This window comes from Pezoporus wallicus, unplaced genomic scaffold (genome assembly GCF_028554395.1).
Source record: "Pezoporus wallicus isolate ANWC-B61680 ecotype Strahan unplaced genomic scaffold, APGP_CSIRO_Pwel_v1 contig_3952, whole genome shotgun sequence".
Classification (NCBI taxonomy): domain Eukaryota; kingdom Metazoa; phylum Chordata; class Aves; order Psittaciformes; family Psittacidae; genus Pezoporus; species Pezoporus wallicus.
This window is the reverse complement of record NW_026635034.1, coordinates 9038813-9063040: the sequence shown is the minus strand read 5'-3', so window position 1 is coordinate 9063040 and position 24228 is coordinate 9038813. Positions and strand designations below refer to the sequence as shown.

The 24228-nt window shown below is 37.9% G+C and overlaps 1 protein-coding gene across 1 annotated transcript in view; it reads left to right on the top strand.

Annotated features, from left to right (window-relative positions):
• The window catches only part of MYO5A (myosin VA), a 100137-nt gene extending 75909 nt beyond the window's left edge, over nucleotides 1-24228 (top strand). The window contains exons 26-41 of the mRNA XM_057397629.1: nucleotides 392-538; nucleotides 1358-1411; nucleotides 2107-2334; nucleotides 5008-5108; nucleotides 5648-5728; nucleotides 7600-7798; nucleotides 9319-9393; nucleotides 11352-11445; nucleotides 13608-13754; nucleotides 14163-14317; nucleotides 15509-15598; nucleotides 16289-16439; nucleotides 17254-17536; nucleotides 18359-18533; nucleotides 19859-19939; nucleotides 20856-24228. Coding sequence (XP_057253612.1) covers nucleotides 392-538; nucleotides 1358-1411; nucleotides 2107-2334; nucleotides 5008-5108; nucleotides 5648-5728; nucleotides 7600-7798; nucleotides 9319-9393; nucleotides 11352-11445; nucleotides 13608-13754; nucleotides 14163-14317; nucleotides 15509-15598; nucleotides 16289-16439; nucleotides 17254-17536; nucleotides 18359-18533; nucleotides 19859-19939; nucleotides 20856-21008 — 2214 coding nt within the window. The 3' untranslated portion in view covers nucleotides 21009-24228. The remainder of the gene's footprint in view (nucleotides 1-391; nucleotides 539-1357; nucleotides 1412-2106; nucleotides 2335-5007; nucleotides 5109-5647; nucleotides 5729-7599; nucleotides 7799-9318; nucleotides 9394-11351; nucleotides 11446-13607; nucleotides 13755-14162; nucleotides 14318-15508; nucleotides 15599-16288; nucleotides 16440-17253; nucleotides 17537-18358; nucleotides 18534-19858; nucleotides 19940-20855) is intronic.

Genomic DNA, 24228 nt, shown 5'->3' with positions numbered 1-24228 from the left:
GTAGAAATAATTTAAAACTGCAAAAAGCACCTCTGTTTACAGTTGTTTCCAGGTGAGTCTAACCACAGACTTTGTTTTTCTCCTTTCCCCCTCCAAACAAGTAAGAATAAAAGGTATGCTTAATTATAGACCTCAGATCTGCTAGGTAGTCTCTAGTGCTTCCTTTTGCTGGGCTTTAGGCTTAGATATGTTTTATAGTAGTAGATCCTTTTTTAAAATAGCTTTTGATAGCTGACAAAATATTTTAGATGCCTCTAGTCAAGTCTCAGAATCAAGTAACATTTCTGTGTTCCTCTCTTTCCCCAGTCCGCTTCCCATCTTTACTCACTGTAGTGTTTCCTCGTGGTGTGGAAGGGGAATACTTCTTGACTTCCTTCTGTTCTTTCTAAAGCAGGAACCAAGTGAGAAAAAGGCACCATTGGACATGTCTCTGTTCCTCAAGCTGCAGAAACGCGTTACAGAGCTGGAGCAAGAAAAGCAATCCCTGCAGGATGAACTGGACAGAAAGGAAGAGCAGGCTCTCCGTGCTAAAGCTAAGGTGGACTCCTAGCTGATCAAATGCTGACACCAGAGTATCTCTTCTTGTGAAATAGTAGCTGTGTGAATGCTGACTGGCTTTTACCAAATCCTTATGTTCCTCTAGTACTTGCTTTATTTAACAACATGTTTTATGCCTGGTGCTTAGTACTAGGAACTGGTTATTTAGTTTTCCAAGGTCCTTGCTATGCTCTGAGGGAAATTAACAGGAACAAAGTGATTGGGACTTCACTTAGAGGAAAAAAAAGACACCACATTTTTTATTAAATTATTTTTTATTAATTAATTTATTGGTTTTATTAAGGAATATTAATATAGAAATATACTTAATGATGGGGAGAATAATTAAATGTTCTTTTTAGGCAGAATAAGAAGTGTTTCAACCAGGATGCAAATCCAAAGTGCTAGGATTAGACATGTTTAGCAGATTTTATGTGAAATTCTCCTCTGATTTGGTCTCCTTAAATACTTATAAATGTATGAAACCAGTTTTGGCAATTTTGTCTTACTACTCTTCTACCGATGCATTTCTTGAGCATCCTGGGATTCATCCTGCTCTGTTTCGTTACCAGTGACAGCGGTGTGATTTGTACATGATTTTATTTATATTAGCCAATTATGTGTCATGAACTCATACGTAAATGAGATGATGCCAGTATTCAAACTAAAGCACTCAGCAAGCACTCAGCAGTACCAGAATGAGTGTTTGCCAGTTTTATAGGAAAAAAATTACAGCTCCCTTTCTTTTTCCTGCCGCAACTAAATTAAAGAAAAGAAAGGGTTGGATATTTACTTTTCATTTGTCTTTATTCTTTCGCAGGAGGAGGAAAGGCCTCCAATGAGAGGTGCAGAGCTGGAGTATGAATCTCTCAAGGTAATTCTAAAACGGAGGTTTCTGTTATTTTCTGGTAAGAATATTGCTACTAATTGTATATGCTGGCACAGAAAATGACATCAGCCCCCCTGTTTCATAATATTAGCTGAAGAAATGAGAACAAAGATTCCCCAGCAATCATCTTACTGTAGGATTGCCCTTTTTGAGTGTAGAATGTGTCACTGAGGCTGCAGAACAAAAAGATTTCCTGAAACAGGGGTTGTTTTCTATTGGAACACTTAGCACAGCTTGCAGCTTAATTTGAGCAAAACCACAGTGATAAACATGGCCCTCTTTTCCACAGGCATTGTTTAAATTACTGCATACCTTAGACCACTAAAACTAAAAATATTTCCTGATTTCACTGAGTGGTGCAGAATTTTCTCAGCCTCCTGACCACTGTTTGTTGTGAACTTTATTGTAAAAATTGGTATTTTTTTCCTATCAGATCTGTATGATGCATGTGTATGTGTTGTGTGCTCTGATTTTGCACCTTAGACAAAAGGTTAGCCCTGTTAGTGAAATCCTCCCAGGTACAGACCAGAGGCCAGGGATACAGGAGAGATTCATTGATTTGTTGCAGTTATTCATTGTTTTTACCGTTTCTATCTGCGTAATCGAATAGAGATTGTTTTGTAAGTTTTGTACCTGTGGCTGGAATGCTGCTGCTTGACAGAACTGTCCCTTTCCTGCAGCGTCAAGAACTTGAGTCTGAGAATAAAAAACTGAAGAATGAGCTGAATGAGCTGCAGAAGGCCCTCACAGAAACGCGATCTCCAGAGGTAACTGCCCCTGGTGCCCCTGCCTATAGAGTCCTCCTGGATCAGCTGACATCAGTAAGTGAAGAGCTTGAAGTACGCAAGGAGGAAGTCCTCATCCTGAGGTCTCAGCTTGTTAGCCAGAAAGAGGCTATTCAACCCAAGGTAAATAAGTTAGCGGATGCACTGTGTAGTAAAGTTACGTTCCATCACTCACATGCTTTATTTAGTTTAACAGCATGCTTAAAACGGCAGAAAAAATGGTAAGGGTTTGAAAGCCTTTGTAGGTGTAACACAGTGATCCATCATTAGTGCACAGATTGTGGCAGTCCACATTGGCAGAGTCTACTAATAAACCAATACCATTTTTGTGCTGGTCTACCAACATCCATGTAAAGATACCATGTTGTTCACACCAAGCTGGCAGATACTCATGGTCTGGCCAGAATCTCCGCAGACTCCTTTAACAGTGCAGAAATGATTCTCATTTGGAGCAGTATCATTTCTCTAGTAAGTGTGTAATTTGACTGGAAAATTTACAGTAGTTGTCAAGAATTGTTTTAATTAATAGTCCAGTAGGGAGGTACAAGGGCAATTTCTTCTAAAAGGTGCTCCATGGTTTTGTTGGGAAGAGTAGATTACCACCACTGAAATGCACATCTTCTAAAAAGCTCTCATTCTGGTGACATATTTAGGGAAGCAAAAGCTTTGAAAATGAAAGTTATTCATACCTGGAAAGGTATCATGTGAATCCAAGAATTAGTCATTTCCACTGATCTGAGCAATTTAGTGTTTCATAACCACAGCAAGGAATGAACAGATATGTCATCTTTCCTTTGCTACTGCAAAGTTATGTTTATATTTGCCCTAAATAAATTGAAAGTCTGTGATGCGTGTAGGTGTACGTATCTTGTTTTAAATGATTCATTATAAAGAAAACAAAAGTAATTTTTCTGTAATATTAGTGCATTTAAAAAAAAATCTTGAATAGTAAATCCTTGAATAACTTACTCTCAGCAATGGTGGGATACGAGTGTTGTCTTTCCAGCAGTTATGAGTATGAGGGAATACGAAGGTGACCTGTGGGGTGGCTAACATCCAATTTGCAGATCGCTTCTGCTTGTTCGGTTGGACAGCTGCAGCACAGACAGATTTGTTTTTAAATGATTTGTTTTTCTTCTTTCTTGCCTACCAATTTGATTGCCAGGAGGATAAGGTACATATTTTCTTCTACAGTTATAAACCAGAACTGTTACATGCTAAAAAAAAACCCTCAACAATACTTGAGCTGTCATTTCCCTGCCTCTCATAAGTAGCTTACATGTATTTGAAGTTGTTCTTGCACTTTACTTTGCTGTTATTGAAAAACCTTTCTCATGCCCCCTGATCCCCATCTTCCCACTCCATGCACAAGAACAAGTTACCTGAAGCAAATTTAACAATTTTGAGCTGTTGGTTTATGGTCACCTGAACGTGAAAGATTCAGGAACTGGCCTAGTCAGCTCAGTCAATTTATCCTGCAGAGTGTGTCTGGGGAGTAAAGAGCACTCTAAGTCAGGAATCAGATCTCTGTTAACTTGCAAAATTCACAAATTTTACCCCAAAAAAAGTCTGCGGTATGCAGAACTACCTTATTTTACAATGTTTGTTATCCTTGGCATGTCACAAACACTGAGGACTCACACTGTGATCTGTAGAGAGGAATTGCTGAATATTTTATTAGAAAATGTAGTTGAATACATAATATTTAGGAGTATGAGGAACTGAACTGACTCTAAATGAAGGTTGTTAATTCAAATACTAGAACTACAGCAGGTGGGGTATTCTTGAAGGTACAAGAGTAATCAGCATTTTTTCTATCAGCAAAAAAATAATAAATGTGTTCAGACTGCTAAAGCTTGATAGAGTGGCGGGGGGATAGAGCAGTTTTACTGTGTAATAATAGGAGAAAAATCACAAGGATCTTATAAAGATGTTGGGAATAATTCTTTGAGGAGCTCATGTATTTGATTGGTTTTTCATATTAGGTAACATGAATCATACTAGGCATAGAGACCTAGGCTCCAAAATTTATGTCTACAAAGTTCTTACTGGGAATACTCTGCAAAATTTTACTCAGGAAAGCAGAATTTGATTGTTCTGTAAGTCAAAAAGAAAATTCAGAATTCCATCTCTTATGTTCATCAAAGTCCTGTGGTTGCACTGTAATTATTCCACAGCAGTGACTCAGATCACACTGGCCAAGGTGCCTGTAAACATCTGTTGAGTATTTCAAGTTTACTGAAGAAAAAGCAGAAGTGCCATAGAAAGCATTCAGAACTGAAACAAAATGGTATTCTGATGGCATTTAACTTAAGAAATCTCCAGCCTTTGTAAACTATTTCCTGCTTTGCCAGGGTATTTAAAATACACAAAGTGAGGAATCGACCTTATTTATGAGATTTGAAAGACCACATGTAATGCTGTGTTTAAGAAATATTAATAGAATTAAGTTTGCTAAATTATGTTTCTTCAATTTCCTGTTCCTGATAATGTGAAATAAAATGCACATTCATCATTTCATGACAATTATTTTACACAGTGAACAAGTGAGAAGAGGTTAACACATGTACCTGCTTATTAGACTGATAGCTGACTATATTGCATACATTCCTTTTAAAGAGATACACCAGAGGGACATAGAAATTATGGACTCACCTCCTGCTCAGGTACCCACGCTATAGTTTTCATGTGGCCAATCAAGGATTAGTGTTCCCTATGGGTAAAGTGGTGAAAACATGGATTCAGAGAATGATTACATTGTTAAATTTAACCTGGAAATCATCATTCTTTTTCCAGAATACCATGACAGATGCTACAATCCTCTTGGAGGATGTGCAAAAGATGAAAGACAAAGGAGAAATAGCACAGGCATATATTGGACTGAAGGAAACAAACAGGTACAGATTCTCTTTCTTTAATCTGTGATCATTTGGGGTCTGCTCTGACACACTGTGTGTGTATGACGTGTCATACTCACTAAGTTCCATCCATGTAAGTCAACATACTTAGAGAACATTTATACTTGGAGTTATAATTTTATTTGATTAGTCAAATTGCTGTATGCAATATTTGAAAGGATTAGGAAACAATGGGGAACTGCAAAATCAAGCTTCCTGGATTTATGTCTTCTTAGTCCTTAATTGCTACGTTGCTCAAACTGGGTGCCATTCCCCATGCTGGTTTGTTACCTTTTGTCCAGTAATGGTCACAATAGCCTGTTGTAATACGTTTATTGTGACAGCATAGTAACCAGCAGTTGGGCTAACATTGACAACTGAACTTCGTCATAAAGAAGAAATACATTTGTTAAGTTGTTCTACAGCATTTTTTGTTTCTCTTTTATAGTAACTGTAATTTAGTGTGTAATGTCCTTACCATGTCATCTCGTCACCATCACATCTCTCTTGTATTTTTTTCTAAACACTTTTCTTGAAAGGCAATCTCCTCAGGACTATCATATGCTGAATGAGGACGGAGAACTTTGGCTGGTTTATGAAGGGTTAAAACAAGCCAACAGGTTACCAGACTTCTCAGAATGGTTTTTTTCTTCTTCATTTGCATCTTCTTTTCTAGCTAACTGTGCCCCTTGCTATGGGTTTGCTTCTGCTACAGTATTTCTATTGCTTTAACAGTTAGAAAAGCATCACCATAAATTATACAAATTAAAGTATTTCCTCAAACTTAGTCCCCAAAACTTTCTACTTGCCAAGTTTTGTAATTTAAAAAGATGGTGCAGCAGCTATTACATAATTCATAAGAATACTTGCACAAAAATAGACAGTAAAATACCAGAAGCTCCATAATGGGAAAAGATCTGTAGTTTGTATTATTTGTCTGCCTTTATGTCAGGTATCAAAATTCACGTCCCATACAGTTTTTCAGGCTAAAGAACTACAGTCATTTTAGTAATCGTAAAACTATTGTTTGAGTGACTTCAGCCTACTCTTGACTTTCAAATAGTTACGGGTCTTACTCTCCTTGTTATGACTCAAGTTCAGGAAACTGAATGTTCTTCTCCATACCAGATTCAAAATATAAGACACAAAATAACCAATCAGCAAGTTCATTGTGGGGCTGTTCAAACCTCAGTGAACTCACTGCAATCTCTGCAGACTGCATGCTGTCCATGCAATGGGTGAGATTTGCCTGGATAAAAAATTCAGTTCTGGCTCTGTGTGCACGGCCCGTATCCATATGTGTGTCCCAGGCTTCCAAAATGGTTTCTGGCAACCTATTCAATGGATCAGCAGTGCTGATCATCTTCAGTATACACATTTGGTAGCAGAAACTACAGGAGGAGGTATTTGGTAATGAATGCTACTAATGAAAGTCTTTCTTTTTCTTGTGCTAACAAATTCTACACCTAACATTGTTTCATCAGCCTGTGAAGATCTAACTCAGAGCAAGTGTTCTGCAGAGCAGGGTGTGTTTGCTCTGTGCTTCTCGTTTCTTGTCCTAGCACTGTAGAGACAAGAACCTTTATATTAAACGGCAGAGCAATGCAGGTAAATGACTATTTGCTCTTGCGTGCTTGATCAGTCTGGTCACTAATAAATGTGCCTGCCTTATGCATATTTAAACCCTGAAAGGTTGTCTAATTGAACACTAGTAGTCACTAGTAATGTCATTTCCTGTATGTGTGTATGTATGAAATGAGTCAGAGCACTTGGACAGTGCCTTGCAAGCAGAGTAGATCCCCACAGCACTGCTCAGAAGGAGGCTGGTACGTGTTATCCCCATTTCACATGAGAAGAATTTGAGACATGAGGTGCCCAAGGGGAAAAAGCGAGTCAGTGGTGAGGGTAAAATAGAGCTCCCAGATCCCAGTCCTGGGTTTGGTTCTGTTGTCAACCTTTTGTGCACTAATGACAGCCCTCTACAAAATGTTGGTTTAAATATAAAAATAAAGATTATTTATGTGCATTTGCAATTACATGGTTTCTGACTGAAGAGAGTTAACTAGAAAGATTTTCCTTTAATATTGCAGGGTCCTAGCTTAAGCCAACAGTGTCGTCTTCATCTTACACAGTTTGATCTGATGAGAGGTAAAACCTCTTTAAAGCCCCCTTAAAAGCAGTGACAATCTGCAGTGATTTACCATTGCATTTATTGCCACATGTTCTCAGTGGCACCACACAGAGTATGTGTTCAATCACAGGGAAATGCAAAGCACTGTCACAATTAGTTTCTCTCCACTTTTTGATCATGCAAGCTTAATTTAATTAGAAGGCATACTGAAGGGTTTAAAGAGTACTCTGCCTTTTTCATTTTCCTTTGCAAGCCCTGGCTAATTGTTCCTGAGCAGCAGCTAAAGCTTTACACTCCCTCTGAGAACTGGGGATGTGACTTTCTGAGTGTGTTCACGCAACTGTTGCTCAACTTCTTTAGGCTGCTGGAGTCTCAGCTTCAGTCGCAGAAGAAGAGCCACGAGAACGAACTGGAATCACTGCGAGGTGAGATCCAGAGTCTGAAGGAGGAGAACAATCGCCAGCAGCAGCTCCTAGCACAGAATCTGCAGCTGCCTCCAGAGGCCCGCATTGAAGCCAGTCTACAGCATGAGATCACCCGGCTCACTAATGAGAACTTGGTAAGGGAAATGATGTTGCAAGAGCAGGAGAGGGGACTTGCTGTACCTGTAAGTTCTTATCAGTTATCAGATGGCAACCTGCAAAAAATCGTGTAAGTGCAGTGGGCTTTTTGTAGGTAAGGTAATGGACTTGCTGATGAAGTAATAATGTTTCGGGGAATTTGCTTGAAGTTTGTGGCCTGGAGAAAGCTCATGTATCCCAGCTTTCAACTGATGAGTTCAGTCATCGCTAAATAGAATGCTGATACCAGGGAGGTCAAAAAATCTTACTGCCAAGTAGTGGTGTTTCCTTTGAAATATGTTAGTTTGTTTATTTCACTCTGACATAGTTCTTCAGTTATCAATGCCACTTTTCTTCCCCCCTTCCTGAAGCTACACAGGTAATCTGCTGTGTTACGAGCTCCGACTATTCGGTATGTTTTGAAGACAAAGTAGTTTCAGAAAAAGAAACTTGGTTCGAAGTCACTTAGATAATAATTGGTGTTCCTTGTTTAGTGCACATTTTTGTATGAAGGAAAGGTGGGGTATAACTCCTTACCTTTCCCTGCAAAGGAGTATATTCTTCATGTGCAGGCTAGCTCTTTTATGGGGAAATTTTCCAGAGAGTCCCATTTTATTATGTTATGCCATGAATGTTATTGGTTTATTGCTGTTTATTGGTAAAAGGAACCATGCTACTTCAGGAAGAAAAATCTTAGCTCTGAGTGTCAATGCTTCCTCTAAGCATTCCAAAGTGTAGTCTTTCCTGCTTATGTATGTTATAGAAGTTACTTGGTTTAGTACCACAGGTTTTGAGGAAAGCATCAGATAATTCATCTAATAGATGTTGAAAAACTAATTGAAAGTATAAGTTTGCCTTCAGCAGCAGCTGTCTCCCACTGGCAAAGGTAAATGGTGAATGTTTCTGTCTTTGACAGCTCCCTCCTGCTGCTTAGTCATATGTTATCATTTTTAGCCTTTTTTTCCCTCCAGAGACCTACTCATCACATTCTGCGTTCCCAAGACAACACACAGTCACATAATTATATTGCAGAGGAGTTCTCTTTATTTTCAAATACAATGAATATAATTTTACTCGTTAAATATAGACTCATTCCTTTGTATTTCACTTCTGATGTTTGAGTATTGCAAGTCCACTTTAGGTCAGGTATATGCTGCTTTTGCACTCCTAGCCCTAGAGTGGAAATAGGGTGGAGAAGCTTTCCAGATGAGATACTAGAATGGCAGTATTCACTGCAATCCCTTCTTGATTAGCATAAGAAAATGTCCTGGCTGGGTTCTCACAAAAGTTGTATTCCAGGCCTTTGCAATATTAGCACTGCCCGTTTTTAGAACATCTGCAACTGATCTACATCAGCTTCTGTCTGGGAGAGGCTGATGCGAGCACCACAACTAAGGACTCAACTACCTAAATACTAGAGCTTATGGATCTTGCTGTACTGATTTAATTTATATAGTGCTTACTGAAGTATCAGTGTCTCAAGGGAGGGGAAAAAACAATCCTGTACCTATTTTTGCAGTTTTATGAGGAGTTGTATGCAGATGATCCCAAGAAGTATCAATTGTACCGGATTTCACTTTACAAACGGATGATTGTATGTAGATCACGTGAACCCTGTTTCTCTGTTGTCTCGTTTGCTGTTTCTGGAGCACTAATTGAAAAGCAGGCTGCCTCCCTTTCTCCCTTTCAAAGGAAATCCCCTGCAGAGAGCTTCACGATGCCAATTACTTCCCTCACTGCTTTTTTTGTTAGTCTTAGTGTCCTTTGTTGTAATCTGTGTCTCTTTTTGATGCACAGTTTTGTTACTAATATAAGTCTTGCACTATGAGCAAAGCAGCTTCTTTCTGAATAGTACTTAATGCTGCCCTGAAACAGATGCACATGATGCAAAAGATTCTCAATTTTCAGAACCACTCCTTGCTTTAAAACTTTGGTGCATTTAAATTCAGTTCAGCAAAATAAGGGCTTGGTCATATGGAAACTTATCAAAGTGAAGAATGCCAGCAGTCCAGTCATACCCTGGATTTGTTCATGAATCTCTTTACAGTGCTGACATCTGCAGTGAATAAATATCGGAATCAAAGTACATAACCTTTAAATGTATTTCAAAAAATGCAAAATTATGTAGGATAAAATTGGAAAGAGTATTTCCATAATCATATTGAAGATAACACCATAAAATATTAACGATAGCACCATATGCAAGCTTGTAAGAATATAATTTATGATATTCTAAATCTTAGATGTGATGTGAAATCTGTTCAATTTGTTTAGAGGAACCGCAGAAAGAACTTTATTCCGCTTCACATACTTGTTGTTCAGAAGCCATATTCCTTCACTGATGCGTTTGAAACAGTCTGTTGGACTTGGACATATTTTTTACTAATTTCAGGGTTAATAGTTGTGTCTGACAAAAGTATATTGTGTTATTAACAGAACTTCTATTGCAAAATTGAACACTGCTTTTAAAGTGAAGCGTGGCCTCAATTCTGTTCTTTCAACAGGCCCAGTATCTTGCTGCTCAAGTATATTGTATTAGGTTGTAAACTCTTTACTACATGATTAAGAACAATTTCTACCTCATTCTAAGTTGTTGCCCATGCTGCAACGATATTTTTCAGTACTTTAGAGGAGGTGTTGTTTCCCAGATGATGCTTTTGACGCAAGGAGCTTATGGTCCCTTACCAGTGCCAGGAAGAATCATGCTTATGAAAGAGCACTTTTCTTTTAAGCTGCTTTCCAACCCTTACCCTGGAATGGCTCTCAGGGTTGTTTTTTTTTGAGCTTGAGGTTTTGCTTCCTTTAGATTTACTTCCCCCTTTTTAGTTACATGATTATTTTATGAGTGTACTACCACAGGTCACAGAATTATTAAAAGATAGATTTCTGGGGAGTGCTCCTTTGAAGGAAAAATACAGATTTATTGCAAGAATAGGACTTCTGGGTGCTAGGTTTTGTTCAGGTGCAGAATAAAAAAATGCAAGACACCATTTTCAGTGTAAGGAAACGTGATGACAGCAAGCACTAGGGAAACGGCAGAGCATCACAAGAAATGCTGCATGTTTGATTTTTGGTAAATTCAAGTGCAAGTTATGGTCCTTCTGCAGATCTCTCTCTTATCATCTTCTAAAATGGATAGGTCTGAGTAATGAGTCAGTCCCGAAGGCATGAATAAATGATGCAGAAATACGGGCTAGCTGTTAAATAATGAAGAACATTATTTCTGTGAGGCATTTGGAAGAGCAGGGAGGAAGCATTAGGGAGATGCTTTTGCAGCAAAACACCTTCTGCCTAAGAGCTGACCTAGTTCTGAGTGTCTGCAGAATATACCTGCCTAAGAGCTTTGCCTTTGTCTTGCTGCACATAACTTAATATTTGTGATACTTGGCTTGTGTTATAGGCAGCATACCAGCTTGCAAACCTCAGCCAGAGGATGGCACCACTGTTCAGCTTTCCTCACTGCCTTGTAATTCTAACAGCACTGATTTTGTCTCTGCCACACGTTATGGGATTTCTCTCATATCTTAATCTTATTCTCATTCTCATTTATAGGATTTAATGGAGCAGCTTGAGAAGCAAGACAAAACTGTTCGCAAGTTAAAGAAACAGTTGAAAGTATTTGCTAAGAAGATCGGTGAACTTGAAGGTACTTTTATATTTTGTGAGAAAGATTTTGGTTTACTTTTTGTGATCCTGTTGTCATCATATCCATCTATTCTGGCAATTTGTGAGGGAGCAAAGTCTGAAGTAGTATTAGTCTCTGTTAACTGGTTCCAGAAAAAAGAGGTATACTCAGACCATTATGTGTTTCTTTACAAACCTTTAGAAGATTTGGCATATTTTGGAGCAATGAGTAAAGGAGATTGATGTTTCTCTGGAGGACAGAAACTGTTTGAACATAAAGACGTGTTACCTGGGCTGTCTGTGTACTCAGAGACACTACCTGGTTTTGTCAAGACAAAAGCAATACTACGTATGAACCAAGCAGAAATAATTAACCCAGTATTCCTTTGGTAATTTCTATATCACTGGAACCAAGAAGGCTGAGACTGTCTTTTTCTGCTTGAGGTTTCCTTTGGGAGCTGCTGGCCAAACTTGAATATGAGGATGCTAAGATATGGACTAAGCTGATTTTATTTTTATGAGCAGTAGTGTGAGCTGCCTTAGGATCTCAGGACTGGTAGGACTGAAAGCTTTCTATGTCTCTGCATAAGTAAAGTAACTTTAATTGCTAAAAGCAAGTAATAATGCTATAAACTTGAAGTATGAATTTGTTTTTAAATAATCCTGGTCCTAACCTCTCAGAAGCTTTTCATGGTCATCTGCTTTTTCCAGAAACAAGCTTGCTGCCTAATGAGTTGTCTTATTGTGTACTAAGACAGAAATCAGTGACTGTGTAGTCATCAGTGTTTGAAAAGAACAATGATAATCTGGTCAAAGCTGAATTAATAGTAGTATATTATCCTTCAGTTAGTGGGATCTCTCCTTGACCTTGAGTTTGGATTTCTGCATTTTCTATCCCATTTGACAGGTGCACACATTCAGCATACTTACAAGATGTTACAGTTCATAACTGCGTGCAGCTAGGAGGGTTTTGAGAAGAGGATGTAGCTTTCATGGGATGAAGCTGAATTCTGCTTTGCAAAAATAAGCACGCAACCTAATCAGGTGGAGTGTAGGTGTTGAATGTGATAGCGGGAGGTACTGTACACAACAAGGTGGATATTTCAGACATCCTTTTGAAAGGTTACTCAAACTAAGTTTGTTTTTAAAAAGTCTTTCAATACTCTTTGGTTACCTCTGTGGACAAGACCACAGCAGCATTCATATGCAACACAGGATGAGGAAAATGGTTTTGAAAACACAGGTTTATCTGTGTATATTACCTAATTAATGTAGAAAGGTGTGGTAGGCCTGGCTGGGATGGAGTTAACTTTCTTCATAGCAGCCTGTACGATGCTGTGTTTTGGATTTGTGGCTAAAGCAGTGTGGGTAACACATCGGTGTTTTGGCTATTGCTGAACAGAGCTGGCACAGTGTCATGGTTGTCTCTTTTCCCTGCTCTGCCCCCTCAGTAAGCGGGGAAGTAGGAAGGCCCATGGGCACAGTCAGGACAGCTGACCCAAGCTAGCTAGAGGAATATTCCATAATCCATACCACCTAATGCCAGGAGCCAGAAGAGGGTTTTTTTTGCATACAAGGTAGCTGTTGTTTGGAAGATGGCTGGGTATCGATCCCACTATGGGTTGTTTTGAGTGACTGCCTTTGCTTTGCTTCCCCCTGCCCCTTTCCTTTGCTTGTTAAACCATCTTTCTCTCAACACACATTATTTCTCACTTTTGCTCTCAGTATTCTCTTCTCTGTCCTGCTGGAGCCAGTGTGCATGCTTGGCTACTGATTGAGGTAAACCTACCCAAGTGGCAACAGACATCAAGCTTGTAAAGTGCCAGCATTTTGTAGAACAATTAACAGTGACCCTTGCAGTGTTAATCTGGGATTAAGTGATTAACAGCTATCGCTTTGACTTGGTGCTTTTATATGATAAAATCCAGGAAATCAGCAGTAAGTTTGCATCAGTGGATGCTGTTCACATACTTGTACTCTCCTTCAAAGGAGGAATGCCACCCCAAGATACATTTGTCAACAGTCTGTCTTTTTGTTTAATAGAAGTTTTGTTTTTTAATGTTATCCTGAACCAAAGAAAACATTTTTACTTCTCTGTGCTGGAGTTCTTCCTTAGAAATGTCATCGTTTTCTCTGGTATGCATTGGAAAGTATTTTATAATTGCTTTCATTTTCCCTCTGCAGTGGGCCAGATGGAGAACATATCCCCTGGACAAATCATTGACGAACCTATTCGTCCAGTTAACATTCCACGGAAAGAAAAGGACTTCCAAGGCATGTTGGAATATAAGAAGGAGGATGAACAAAAACTTGTCAAGAATCTTATTTTAGGTAAGCAGCTTTCACACTGCTGCCTCCTCTGCTCCCACACACCCTGAAAAATGAACAATGAAAAATGAAAAATGAATTGGAAGAGTACAGAATTTTCATTAGGAAATGAAAAGCTTATTTTGGTTTTGACAGTGTTTAGTTTATCTAAAATTCCTAATGTCTATTGTGATTTAATCATCCTTCCTGATGAGTGTTGTACATACTAATGTGCCTGCATGGGCTTTAGCAGGCAGTTATGACTTTTGTTTTATTCTGTTCTCATATTTTGCAAGAAAGTGGCGGCTCTTAGTTTTCCCTGGCCATACGTAGATATGTGTGTACCATTAACAGGGAGGTTGCAATTACCTCATAGAACATCTTCCAATGATTTTACACTTAACAAGACCATGTGTATTTGTTTTTCCCAAGAGCTGAAACCACGTGGGGTAGCTGTCAACCTGATTCCAGGACTACCAGCATATATTTTGTTCATGTGTGTGCGCCATGCGGATTACCTTAATGATGACCAAAAAGTGCGGTCGTTGTTGACTTCTACCATCAATGGCATCAAAAAAGTGTTGAAGGTTGGTTAGTCTGCTTGGTTTAGAAAAATGTTAGTTTAAGATCTGCTTTCAATTTTATGTTAGAGGAGTGAGGAAACGGCTGTCAAAGAATTGGCTCTGGATTTCTGATCAGTAAACTCTGCCCACTGAAGTCACAAAAAAGTGATCTTAAGAAGCAATAAATTACATCAACAGCATTTTTTCCATATAATGCCATAGATGCTTTGAATTAGTGGAAAAAGAACTACCTTCTTTTTAATTTGAATAGTCTGCCTTCTCTGAAGCTCTGCTTATAAACTTTTGGATGTAGTCAAGAGTATGCATAGTGAATGAGTCTTTGTTAATCTTTTCCAGAACACTTAATTAAAATGTTTAATTTGCAGTTTTGGTTCACAGATCTCTCCATTTGCTTCACCTACAGATAATAATATGTTACTGCCTGAAGTCTTTGCAGTGAGTTGGCTAGGTGAGTTTAGGTCAGGGGTATCTTGAAGGCATTATTAAGACATAAATATGTCTAAAGCATCATGGAGTTTTTTAGTCTTTAAATGAGACAGATGTGCCCAAAAGCCAAGTATTTAATCAAGCTACATTAAGTAAACAATCCTGCAGGAGCTTAGCTATTCATAGAAAATTTCTGGGCATTTCTAAGCAATTGGAGTGTGTGCTGCAGAGCTCTAGAAATTTTGATTTATTCAGCATATACCAGATCCTGTGTTCTCTGGCGACGAGGGTTGGTTGGTTGGTTTGTTTTGTTCTCCTTATCAGGCTGCCAAAATGGTTAGGATGTATGCAACATTCATCAAAACTGAATTGTTCTCTGCTCCTCCTGCTGACATCATTCCATCCTCTCTGTTGGGCTTTTCACTAGAGTCATGCCACAGAATGGGTGTTTTGGGAATACATTCACACTGCTCAGTGATTTTCTGCACAGAGCAGTTAGGGCAGGTCTGTAAAACATAGAAAGTTCATATCTGTGGTGGAAATTATATGCTGAAAGTCCTTGAAAAATACTGCATAAACCATGGAGGATGATCAGTGGGATTTCGGCAAAAAACTCGCTTTTCTAGTATGTTACCAAAACACACAAAGTTTTGCAAGCTATCACAGCTACAAAAGAGTGGATTTTAAGTGTTCAATTGTTTAGCTAACATTTTATTATTTTATTCATCCTACCAGTCTTTATTAAAATGTGTTTGTTTTTATCTTCAGAAAAGAGGGGATGACTTCGAAACAGTGTCCTTCTGGCTATCTAACACCTGCCGATTTTTGCACTGTTTGAAGCAATACAGTGGAGAAGAGGTAAGCAGTGCTCCTGCTCTGGTTTCTGTTGCTCTACAATACTACTGTGAGCAGCACTCTTAACAAATTGCTGTAATATCTCAAAGTCTTTTAAAATGGCTTTGCTTTTTGAAATGATGGTGATGACATCAGTAGGAAGCACAGGAAAATAAGCTTTCCATTTATTGCAGGCAGGGGGCCCAGAGGCTGGATGACATTTTGCTCCCAAAAAGTGTCAACTCAGATGGAGCAGAAGAATCTGGCTGCTACCATTACATTGTTTAGTAATTATTTTCTGCACTTCCTATGAAAAAGGCCATATTAAGTCCATTAACCATACTGTGGCAGACCAGTTTAGGTTTGGAGGCTGTGTTATGCCTAATTCCTTTTTCAAACTTAATTGGGCTTTTGGCCTTAAATGACCAGGTGAAAATGCCTAAGCTTGAGTGCCAGAAAGTTGGCAGAGTTTGTTCTTCTGTCAGATACTTGAAGTGTCAAGTCACAGAAGCAGGTGTTGTACAAATCACAACTGAAAAGCTAATCCTAGCATTAGCCTCAATCAGAAGAAGTTCCAAATTAAAGTTTTGAGGGCTGTGGCTATTATTTTAAAGTATTATTTGTGAGTTGCATGGAAAAAACCACAAATACTGGGCTCATGTAATATTTTTGTATTCCATTAGATCATTAATTTCTGTTATGTTATGAATTCAGGGATTTATGAAGCATAATACACCTCGTCAAAATGAACACTGCCTCACTAATTTTGATCTAGCCGAATACAGACAAGTACTCAGTGACTTGGCTATTCAGATCTACCAACAACTTGTCCGAGTGTTGGAAAACATTCTGCAACCAATGATTGGTAAGGCAAAGCTGAATTCTTTAAACTTCACACTGTAGTACCAAATGGAAAGTTGTGATGGTGGCAATATACTGTATCTTTGTATTTCTTCCTAACCAGTAGCGTCATTACTGGTTCTAGTGGTATTCTGTGTAGCGATGACAAGGACTACACTGGACAGGCTGGATTAGAGGAAAAAACTAAACTGTGGCTGGTTCTTCTGGCAGTGCCAGAATAAATGGTTATATCTTATTCATGCTTTTCATAAATCATGCATTTACAGGAATAAACTGTTAGGACAGTCTGATATTTGTTGCCCTGTCTGTTGGGAAATATCCCATGGAAAAATTAGACTTCAATTACATGAGAACTTAAAGTGAATATGGAGAGTAATGGTTGGTTGTTATTATGGACAGCAATTGGCAGTGAAATAGCAGGGATGAAGCTCACATTCAAAGAGATTTTTTTTCATTACAAATACTTTTTTCCTGTCAGTCAGTACTCACTCACATTTTCATTATGCTTTCCAATCACAGCATTCAAAAGAATGGAACAGCTCTTGTTTTGCTGACTCTGCTACTCATATGACCATGGGAGGAAAGAATTACTTTGCTAAGCTAGAGTTAGACTTCCCTTTCAAACACAGATGCTGGAATCTTTATATAAACCCTGTGAGTTTAGATTCTGCAGAACATAGAATTGCTGGAAATCATGGTCAAGTATGGCAGGCAGAAAGCCCTGCTCTTCCTGTGTAAATACTGTTTTGCCATCTTCCACAATTGCTTGCATGTTGGTGGTTTTCAGTCATTATAATAATGTTGCCAATCGGATGCAGTTTCAGGAATGCTGGAGCATGAGACAATCCAAGGTGTCTCAGGGGTGAAACCAACAGGGCTGCGGAAGAGAACATCCAGTATTGCTGATGAAGGAACCTACACTTTGGACTCCATTATTCGGCAGCTGAACTCCTTCCATTCAGTGATGTGTCAGCATGGAATGGATCCAGAGCTGATCAAGCAGGTTGTCAAGCAGATGTTCTACATCATTGGGGCCATAACGCTTAATAACCTTCTCCTGCGCAAGGACATGTGTTCGTGGAGCAAAGGAATGCAGATAAGGTGGGAGAGCTTGTTACACTTTTCTTGAGGGTGCTGCTGAAAGCCTTAGTGAACTCTTGACACGGCTCAACATCATTTTGATGGGATAGCAAATACGTTTTGAATATTTATTTTTCCACATACAAAAGCTGCCAATGCTGTTAAACTGATCTTGTGAGGTTCAGTCAAAAAGAGCTTGGTTAAGTCAGGCCAAATCCCACCTGGCTTTCATGGAAGCGTGATAGAAGCAAACCAAAAGTATTTTGTCATCAAGTAGGAATCGGAAGTGTAGGTGAAATGTTGGTACTTGCTTTCTCAGCTTTTAGAGTAGCAAACATCCTGCATTTTTTGTGTGCTGGTGGCACACTGTATACCTGCTGTGTTCACCCACCCCGTAGTTTGCTGCATCCTGATTTAAGTCCTGTGCCATCTTACTCTGTTCCTATGTCTGACATTAGTCATTCAATGCGTTCTACTGGCATATGCCAAGAAATTTAGTCAAGGCATTACAGCCCCTCAAGTGACCTTGAAAAGCCTCACTGTACTTTTACATGGACAAAATCTTATTTGTCTTTCTTCTTATAACATTCCTGCAGTTAACAGGAATAGAAACAGATGGGAAAGCTGGTTAGTGTAAGTCTTGGGCCATAGTTTCTGACTGTTTTGAAAATCAGAATTTCCTGTCTTAATCAGAAGGAAAGAGTATGAAAACAAAATTACAAGAAATTACAAGGAAAAACATACAAGGACAAAGAAGAAACACTGGGGAATAGAAATTGCACATGTTTTCAATTTAGCCATCATCAAGCCTTAATATCTTGATACTCTTACCTCTTTGTACAGATACAATGTGAGTCAACTAGAAGAATGGCTGAGAGACAAAAATCTGATGAATAGCGGGGCTAAAGAAACCCTGGAACCCCTCATCCAGGCTGCACAGTTGTTGCAAGTAAAAAAGAAAACGGATGAGGATGCTGAAGCCATTTGTTCCATGTGCAATGCACTGACTACTGCCCAGGTAAGTAAACTCTTATTGACTCTTCATCACTTTTGAGCAGTTCTCTGCTCTGCTGGTGTTTGCTATGCCTGCCTGCACTGCTGTTGCACATGGATCAATGATTTCTTACTTTGTTTTGAATTAGTAAAACTGAAACAGATTAAGTTGGAGGGGTAAAAAAAAAAAACAGACCTTTTTGAAGTCTGATGTTCAAGGTAAGTTTTGGAGTAAATGAGAGGGATCTCAATAGATTGTGCAGTGTGTAGTACTACGCATAGTATCTCAGTCTGTGAAAATCCTTAGAGAAAGCTCTTCACTCAAAGACGTCTCTGTACTCTGTAGCTCTGCCTGGGATACCAGGAATTGATCCTTCTGCCATCAGAGTTAGTATCCAGTTAATGGACAGTTCACACAGAACTGTTGTCTCTGGGTCTGCAAACAAAAGTGTTAAGTTACTGTACCCCTTAGCCTCGGAAGGCTGAACCAGGCACATCTCAGTGAACAGCTGAAGACTTCTCTTTATGAAAGCTTAGATTTTGTCCAGATAAAGTTGCACTTTTCTTCAACAAGAGTAAATGAATCCAAGCATCTTTGGTGATTAATCAACATTCCCATCAGGGAAAGGAAGAAATTTCTCCATTTCTTTCACAATGGGGTTGGCAATAGCAGTTGCATTGATACGGTCATTTTGATTTAGTAATTCACATTGCTGGAAAAATCTGTTCGTTTTTCACGGAAATAATAAATTAGAATTCTATGTGCTTTGAGTTTTAACTTTGCTTAAAAGTGTTGCATTTTGGTTTGGTTTGTTTTTAAAGAGAATTGTGTAAAAAAACAAAGAGAATTTTTAGTAAGTTTTTTTTACAGGTTTAACCCATGTTATTATTTAAAGTCTTTCTGATGCAGTTCTTCCCTTTGGTAGTTTTAGCCCCATTTTTAGAGAAATAGCTCACTCTCTTGAACAGTGGAGTCATAAGACTCTTGAATGGAAGCTACAGAAGGTCATAATTACAGGGTCAAAATTAGGGTGAGAAATAAAGCATGTTTCCAGGGAGTGCAGGAGCACAGTCAGTTACTTATCATCTGATTTTTCCATAGTTTGGTATTTTCCACAAGCATGTAGAAATTCAGAGTTTCTACCTCCAAAGAACACATTTTGGAGGAGGCAGTCATATACCGTAGCATTATGATGGAATTCTCTATATATTGAATGAAGCAAAAAATAAGGAATACTGGTAAAGAATTTTCTTTTTAAAACAGGTAATTTAAATGTATATTATTAGTAACCATGGATGCATCTGTTGATTCAACGGTAAAATTAACCTGAGAATGGTTGTTCTTCACAGATTGTTAAAGTTCTGAATTTGTATACTCCAGTTAACGAGTTTGAAGAGAGAGTCTTGGTATCATTTATACGTACAATACAGGTATGGCTGTATCTTTTCATCTATAATTATCTGACTATTCTTGATAAACTTTCTGCTGAGCCAAAATAGCTTGCATCCTGAAATACATTCAGGAGTCTGAAGTAACTAGGTTTGATGCTGTCAGCCTTAAAATTATCAGCAATCACAATTTACTGCCTCCAGGCTTGCATGAAAACTTTAGCTTCCCTGTCAGTCTCTATGAGATTTTTGGAAGGTGAGAGAGTTTTGTGTGTATACATCTTCGTGTATGTAAGCAGACTTTTATGTTTTATGCCAGCTTTTCAAGTGGTAACATTTATATATGCAAATTTATTTTTGTCAGACCTATGTCTGCATGAGAAGTTCCAATTGCTTTGAAAACTGAGGCCTATCTTCGTTCCAAAGTTCTTCATTTAGCCCTTCTATATAAGTTTATATATATATTATATATATAACTTCTATAAAGTTATAAAAACATATAGAAGTTTTATATATATTGATGAAAATGAAATTGGTTGAAAACTCCAAAGAAAAGCAGCCAATAGAGCAAAGTAAAAGAAACAAAGATGATCCTTCTGGTCTGTTAGAAATTTGAACTGCATTACTAGCAGGATAAGGGAGATTGGGAAGGTATAAAACTGTAATTTCACTTACTGAAAAGATGCCCAGATAGTGGGCAAATTCTTCCTTTTGCAGGGAATCTTAGTATCTTCAGATTGCATTGTAAGGGGAAGTTATGCAGCACCAAAAATGACAACAGTAACTACAGTTAAAGGCATGATTGTTGCAAATGTGTTGGGTCAGGTTAGCATAGAGTGTGTGTCTGTACACACCCGGGTTTCTGGATGCATAGATGAAACACTAACTCTTTGTAAGTTGATAATTATCAATGAATAATTGGCTAGATGCTGATGTAATCACTTTCTTATCTTTGCAGATGCGTCTGCGAGACAGGAAGGACTCTCCTCAGTTGCTCATGGATGCTAAACACATCTTCCCTGTTACTTTTCCATTTAATCCATCCTCTCTGGCATTAGAAACCATTCAGATCCCAGCCAGCTTGGGCCTGGGCTTCATATCACGTGTCTGATCGCAAGGATGTACCATCAGTGTTAGATGGAGAATCAGTTGCCTCATATCTTTACCCATTAAAACATAGTGAGCCACTGAAAACATGTTTTCTGAACACTCTGTATGTATGCCCAGATCTGTAGTACAAGTAACCGGAAAACTACATAAGGGCACCACAGATTGGAGGCTAATAGAAAGATGTGCATTTGTGTTCAGTCATTGCATTTATGAGGACATCATCGATTCATGCATTTCCAGAACATGGAAATCAAGCTTGGACTAAAATTGTGTCTTCAGCTGTCTAGAGACATTTTTAGATCTTAAGTAACATATTTAAATAGTGTAAATTAAACTCCGTATGTAATCTCATGGGCAGGGATCAACAGGGACAGCCCTGAACATGGAAGACTTGAAAGTAAAGCATTTTGTAGTAGAATACACAGTCACTTGGGAGCCTGTTACATTTAATTTGTGAAAACTGGAGTAGAGAAACACAAACTGGCAATATAGAAAATGATTTCTTAAACCACTTATTTATGTCGGTTTGACATGAATTCTAGTGATAAGTCTTATAGCTCACTATATGCTGTAACTTAGGTGTTCATTTGTTAGCACTGTGGTTTACCAAGCATACTAAATCGCTGCTGCATATTGTGTTCTTTTAAATGTACAACAGTATCATACTAAGCACTAAAAATAAGATAATATCATTTTTTGTTGTCAACCTTATTTACAGTCTGATGCAGTCTGTTACTTTAACTGGATTTTTGCAAATAGTATCAAATAACACCTATAAAGGAAAATGGTAACTAAGCACAAGTAGCACACTGGAAATTACATGTTTAGTTATTTTTAAAAGTAGCTAAAAATACACAATCTTGAAGCAAATGATCAGAAGTCAATAATGATTTCAGTGTTTATTTAGATTTTGTAGTCTGTCTAATGCTCTTCGTTTGTAGACCCCAGAAATAACAGCGTATGTTTTGAGTGTGATCCCTTTTGGTTTGTTGCCACTTAGAAAAAAAAAAAAAAAGAAGAAGAAAAAAAGAAGAAAAAAAAAGTATTCCTTCCTTCTGGAATTTGAGAGGAAAACCTTTAACAGAAAACTTTTGCAGTAGCCCAAGGCTCTCATTCTTTGAAAGGTTGACAAGAACATTAAGTAGGTTTTGACTGTGATGCTGTCACTTGACTATGATTCATGCTGATTTAATGGTTGGAAATCCAGAGTGCCATTCAATAATGAGAAACTGAGTTATTTTGGATCTTGCACATCTTACTGGAAAGGTTCTTCTGTCTCACATACCTTCACAACAGAATTCACATTTCACAATGTGCAAATTAAGCACAGAAGCCCTGCTTAAGGTTCCAGTTCTGAACTTTAAAAGAGGTAGTTTGTGGTGTAAGGCTCAAATATACACATAAAAAAAAAAGCCACACACGTTGTTTAATTGCATTGTGCAATATTTTTTACGTATTATAACAATTAGTATCTTAGCATTAACATTAATTTCTTTTAAAATATTGAGAAATAATCTAGAGGTACACTATTAGACTATTTGGTACTAATCTGTTTGCCTGCAAACTCACAGAAAAAAAAACGTTGCTGTTAAGCAGACTGAAACATTTCAGTTGTTTTACCTGAGGGGCAGACATGCTGTTTGTATGGTTGCTAAAATCGGTAGTACAGACAACGCAGATTTTGTCACTATCGGTTGAAGATGCTCAGGCCATCTTACTTTCAAATGTGTATGCCCCATGTTATGTTTGATGGGTCATGCCAGTACTTCCAAGAATCTAATACTGTATTGCATAACTGTTGTGAGTGATCTTTGCTAAATGATTTGGATTGTTTTTCCTGTGCATGGTATACCAAACACTCTTTTTTCCAATGTTACTTGATTCTTGAAACTACGGCTGCTACTGTTAAGTGGCTCCAGATAAGGTATAATGTAATTTTCAGGCTGTTAGGGGTACTGTACTTGTGAGAATGTAATGGGAAAGCCTTCACATCCAGTAATGAGGCTAGGAAAGAAAATACCTGAGAACATGCTGACTTATAATTTTTTTCTCCTATTGAAAACCAAACTATTGGCATTACAGTATGTTCCTACTATAGATCAGGAAATGTACCCACTCCTTAAGCATTAGTGTTTAAAATGTATGCCTAAATGTATTTTTGTTTCATTTTTAAGTTTGTTTACCTGTAAAAAGCCTTACTGTATCTTGGTTCCTTAAAAAAAAAAGTAGTGTTTAGTAATTTATAGGTATTATCCTTAAACTCAGTGGTTTGACTGGTATTAATTACTTTTATATCACATTAAAAGTATATGCTGCTTGACATGTTTTAAAGGAAAATACTTTAAAGTTGGAAGAGATGCATAGTTGGTAACTCACCAAACATTTTACATGGCAGTATTTTACATGCACTTTTCAGAAGTAAAATTTTAGTGTCAGTGTATAATATATCTTTCACCTTAGGACTAATATCTCTTTAACCATGGAATATAATGCAGATTTATTTTAACAACTTGTTTTCATTTTTCCCTTTAAATCATTGTCATGCTCTTTTAATGTGGACATATCTTTTCTATTTTAATTTATTATCTATTGCTATGATAGATTTTATCGGATGCTGGAAAAATACTTGTCAACCACCCCTTAGAATTATATACAGTTATTATAGAGAATTTGCACAATAATTACCTCATTCAGTTTGGTGTATTTTTATTCCAGTGATCATTTTATTCTGATGTTTAGGACACAGTCTTCTACCCAAATTGCTTCTCAGACTTCAATCTGGGATGGAACATGAAAGTGCATAAATCCATTAAATGCAATTAATCTATCCCAGGCGAAAAGAAATACCAACTTCAATGTTGAAAAGTGGATTGATAACCAGTAACACTGGTTCCCAACTTGGAAACACCAGCATTTGCAATTTGAAGGTCTGTGTAATTTGTGATTTAAACTGAACACATTTCAAATACCATACAAAAAACTATGAGTAAACACTTGGTTTTCTAAGATGCTGATACTTCATGTGATAAAGCCTTTAAACACAGGTTTTCACTCAATGCCACTACAGTACATAGATGAAAACCAAAACATTGTCAGAATGACCTGAGCTCTGATCCGTTGTAGTGTCTGATGTTGTACTTAGTAAATGTATGCATCATAAAAGCTGTAGCCTAATAGCTATCACTGGAAAATGTCCAAATAAAAATACAACACTAGGATTT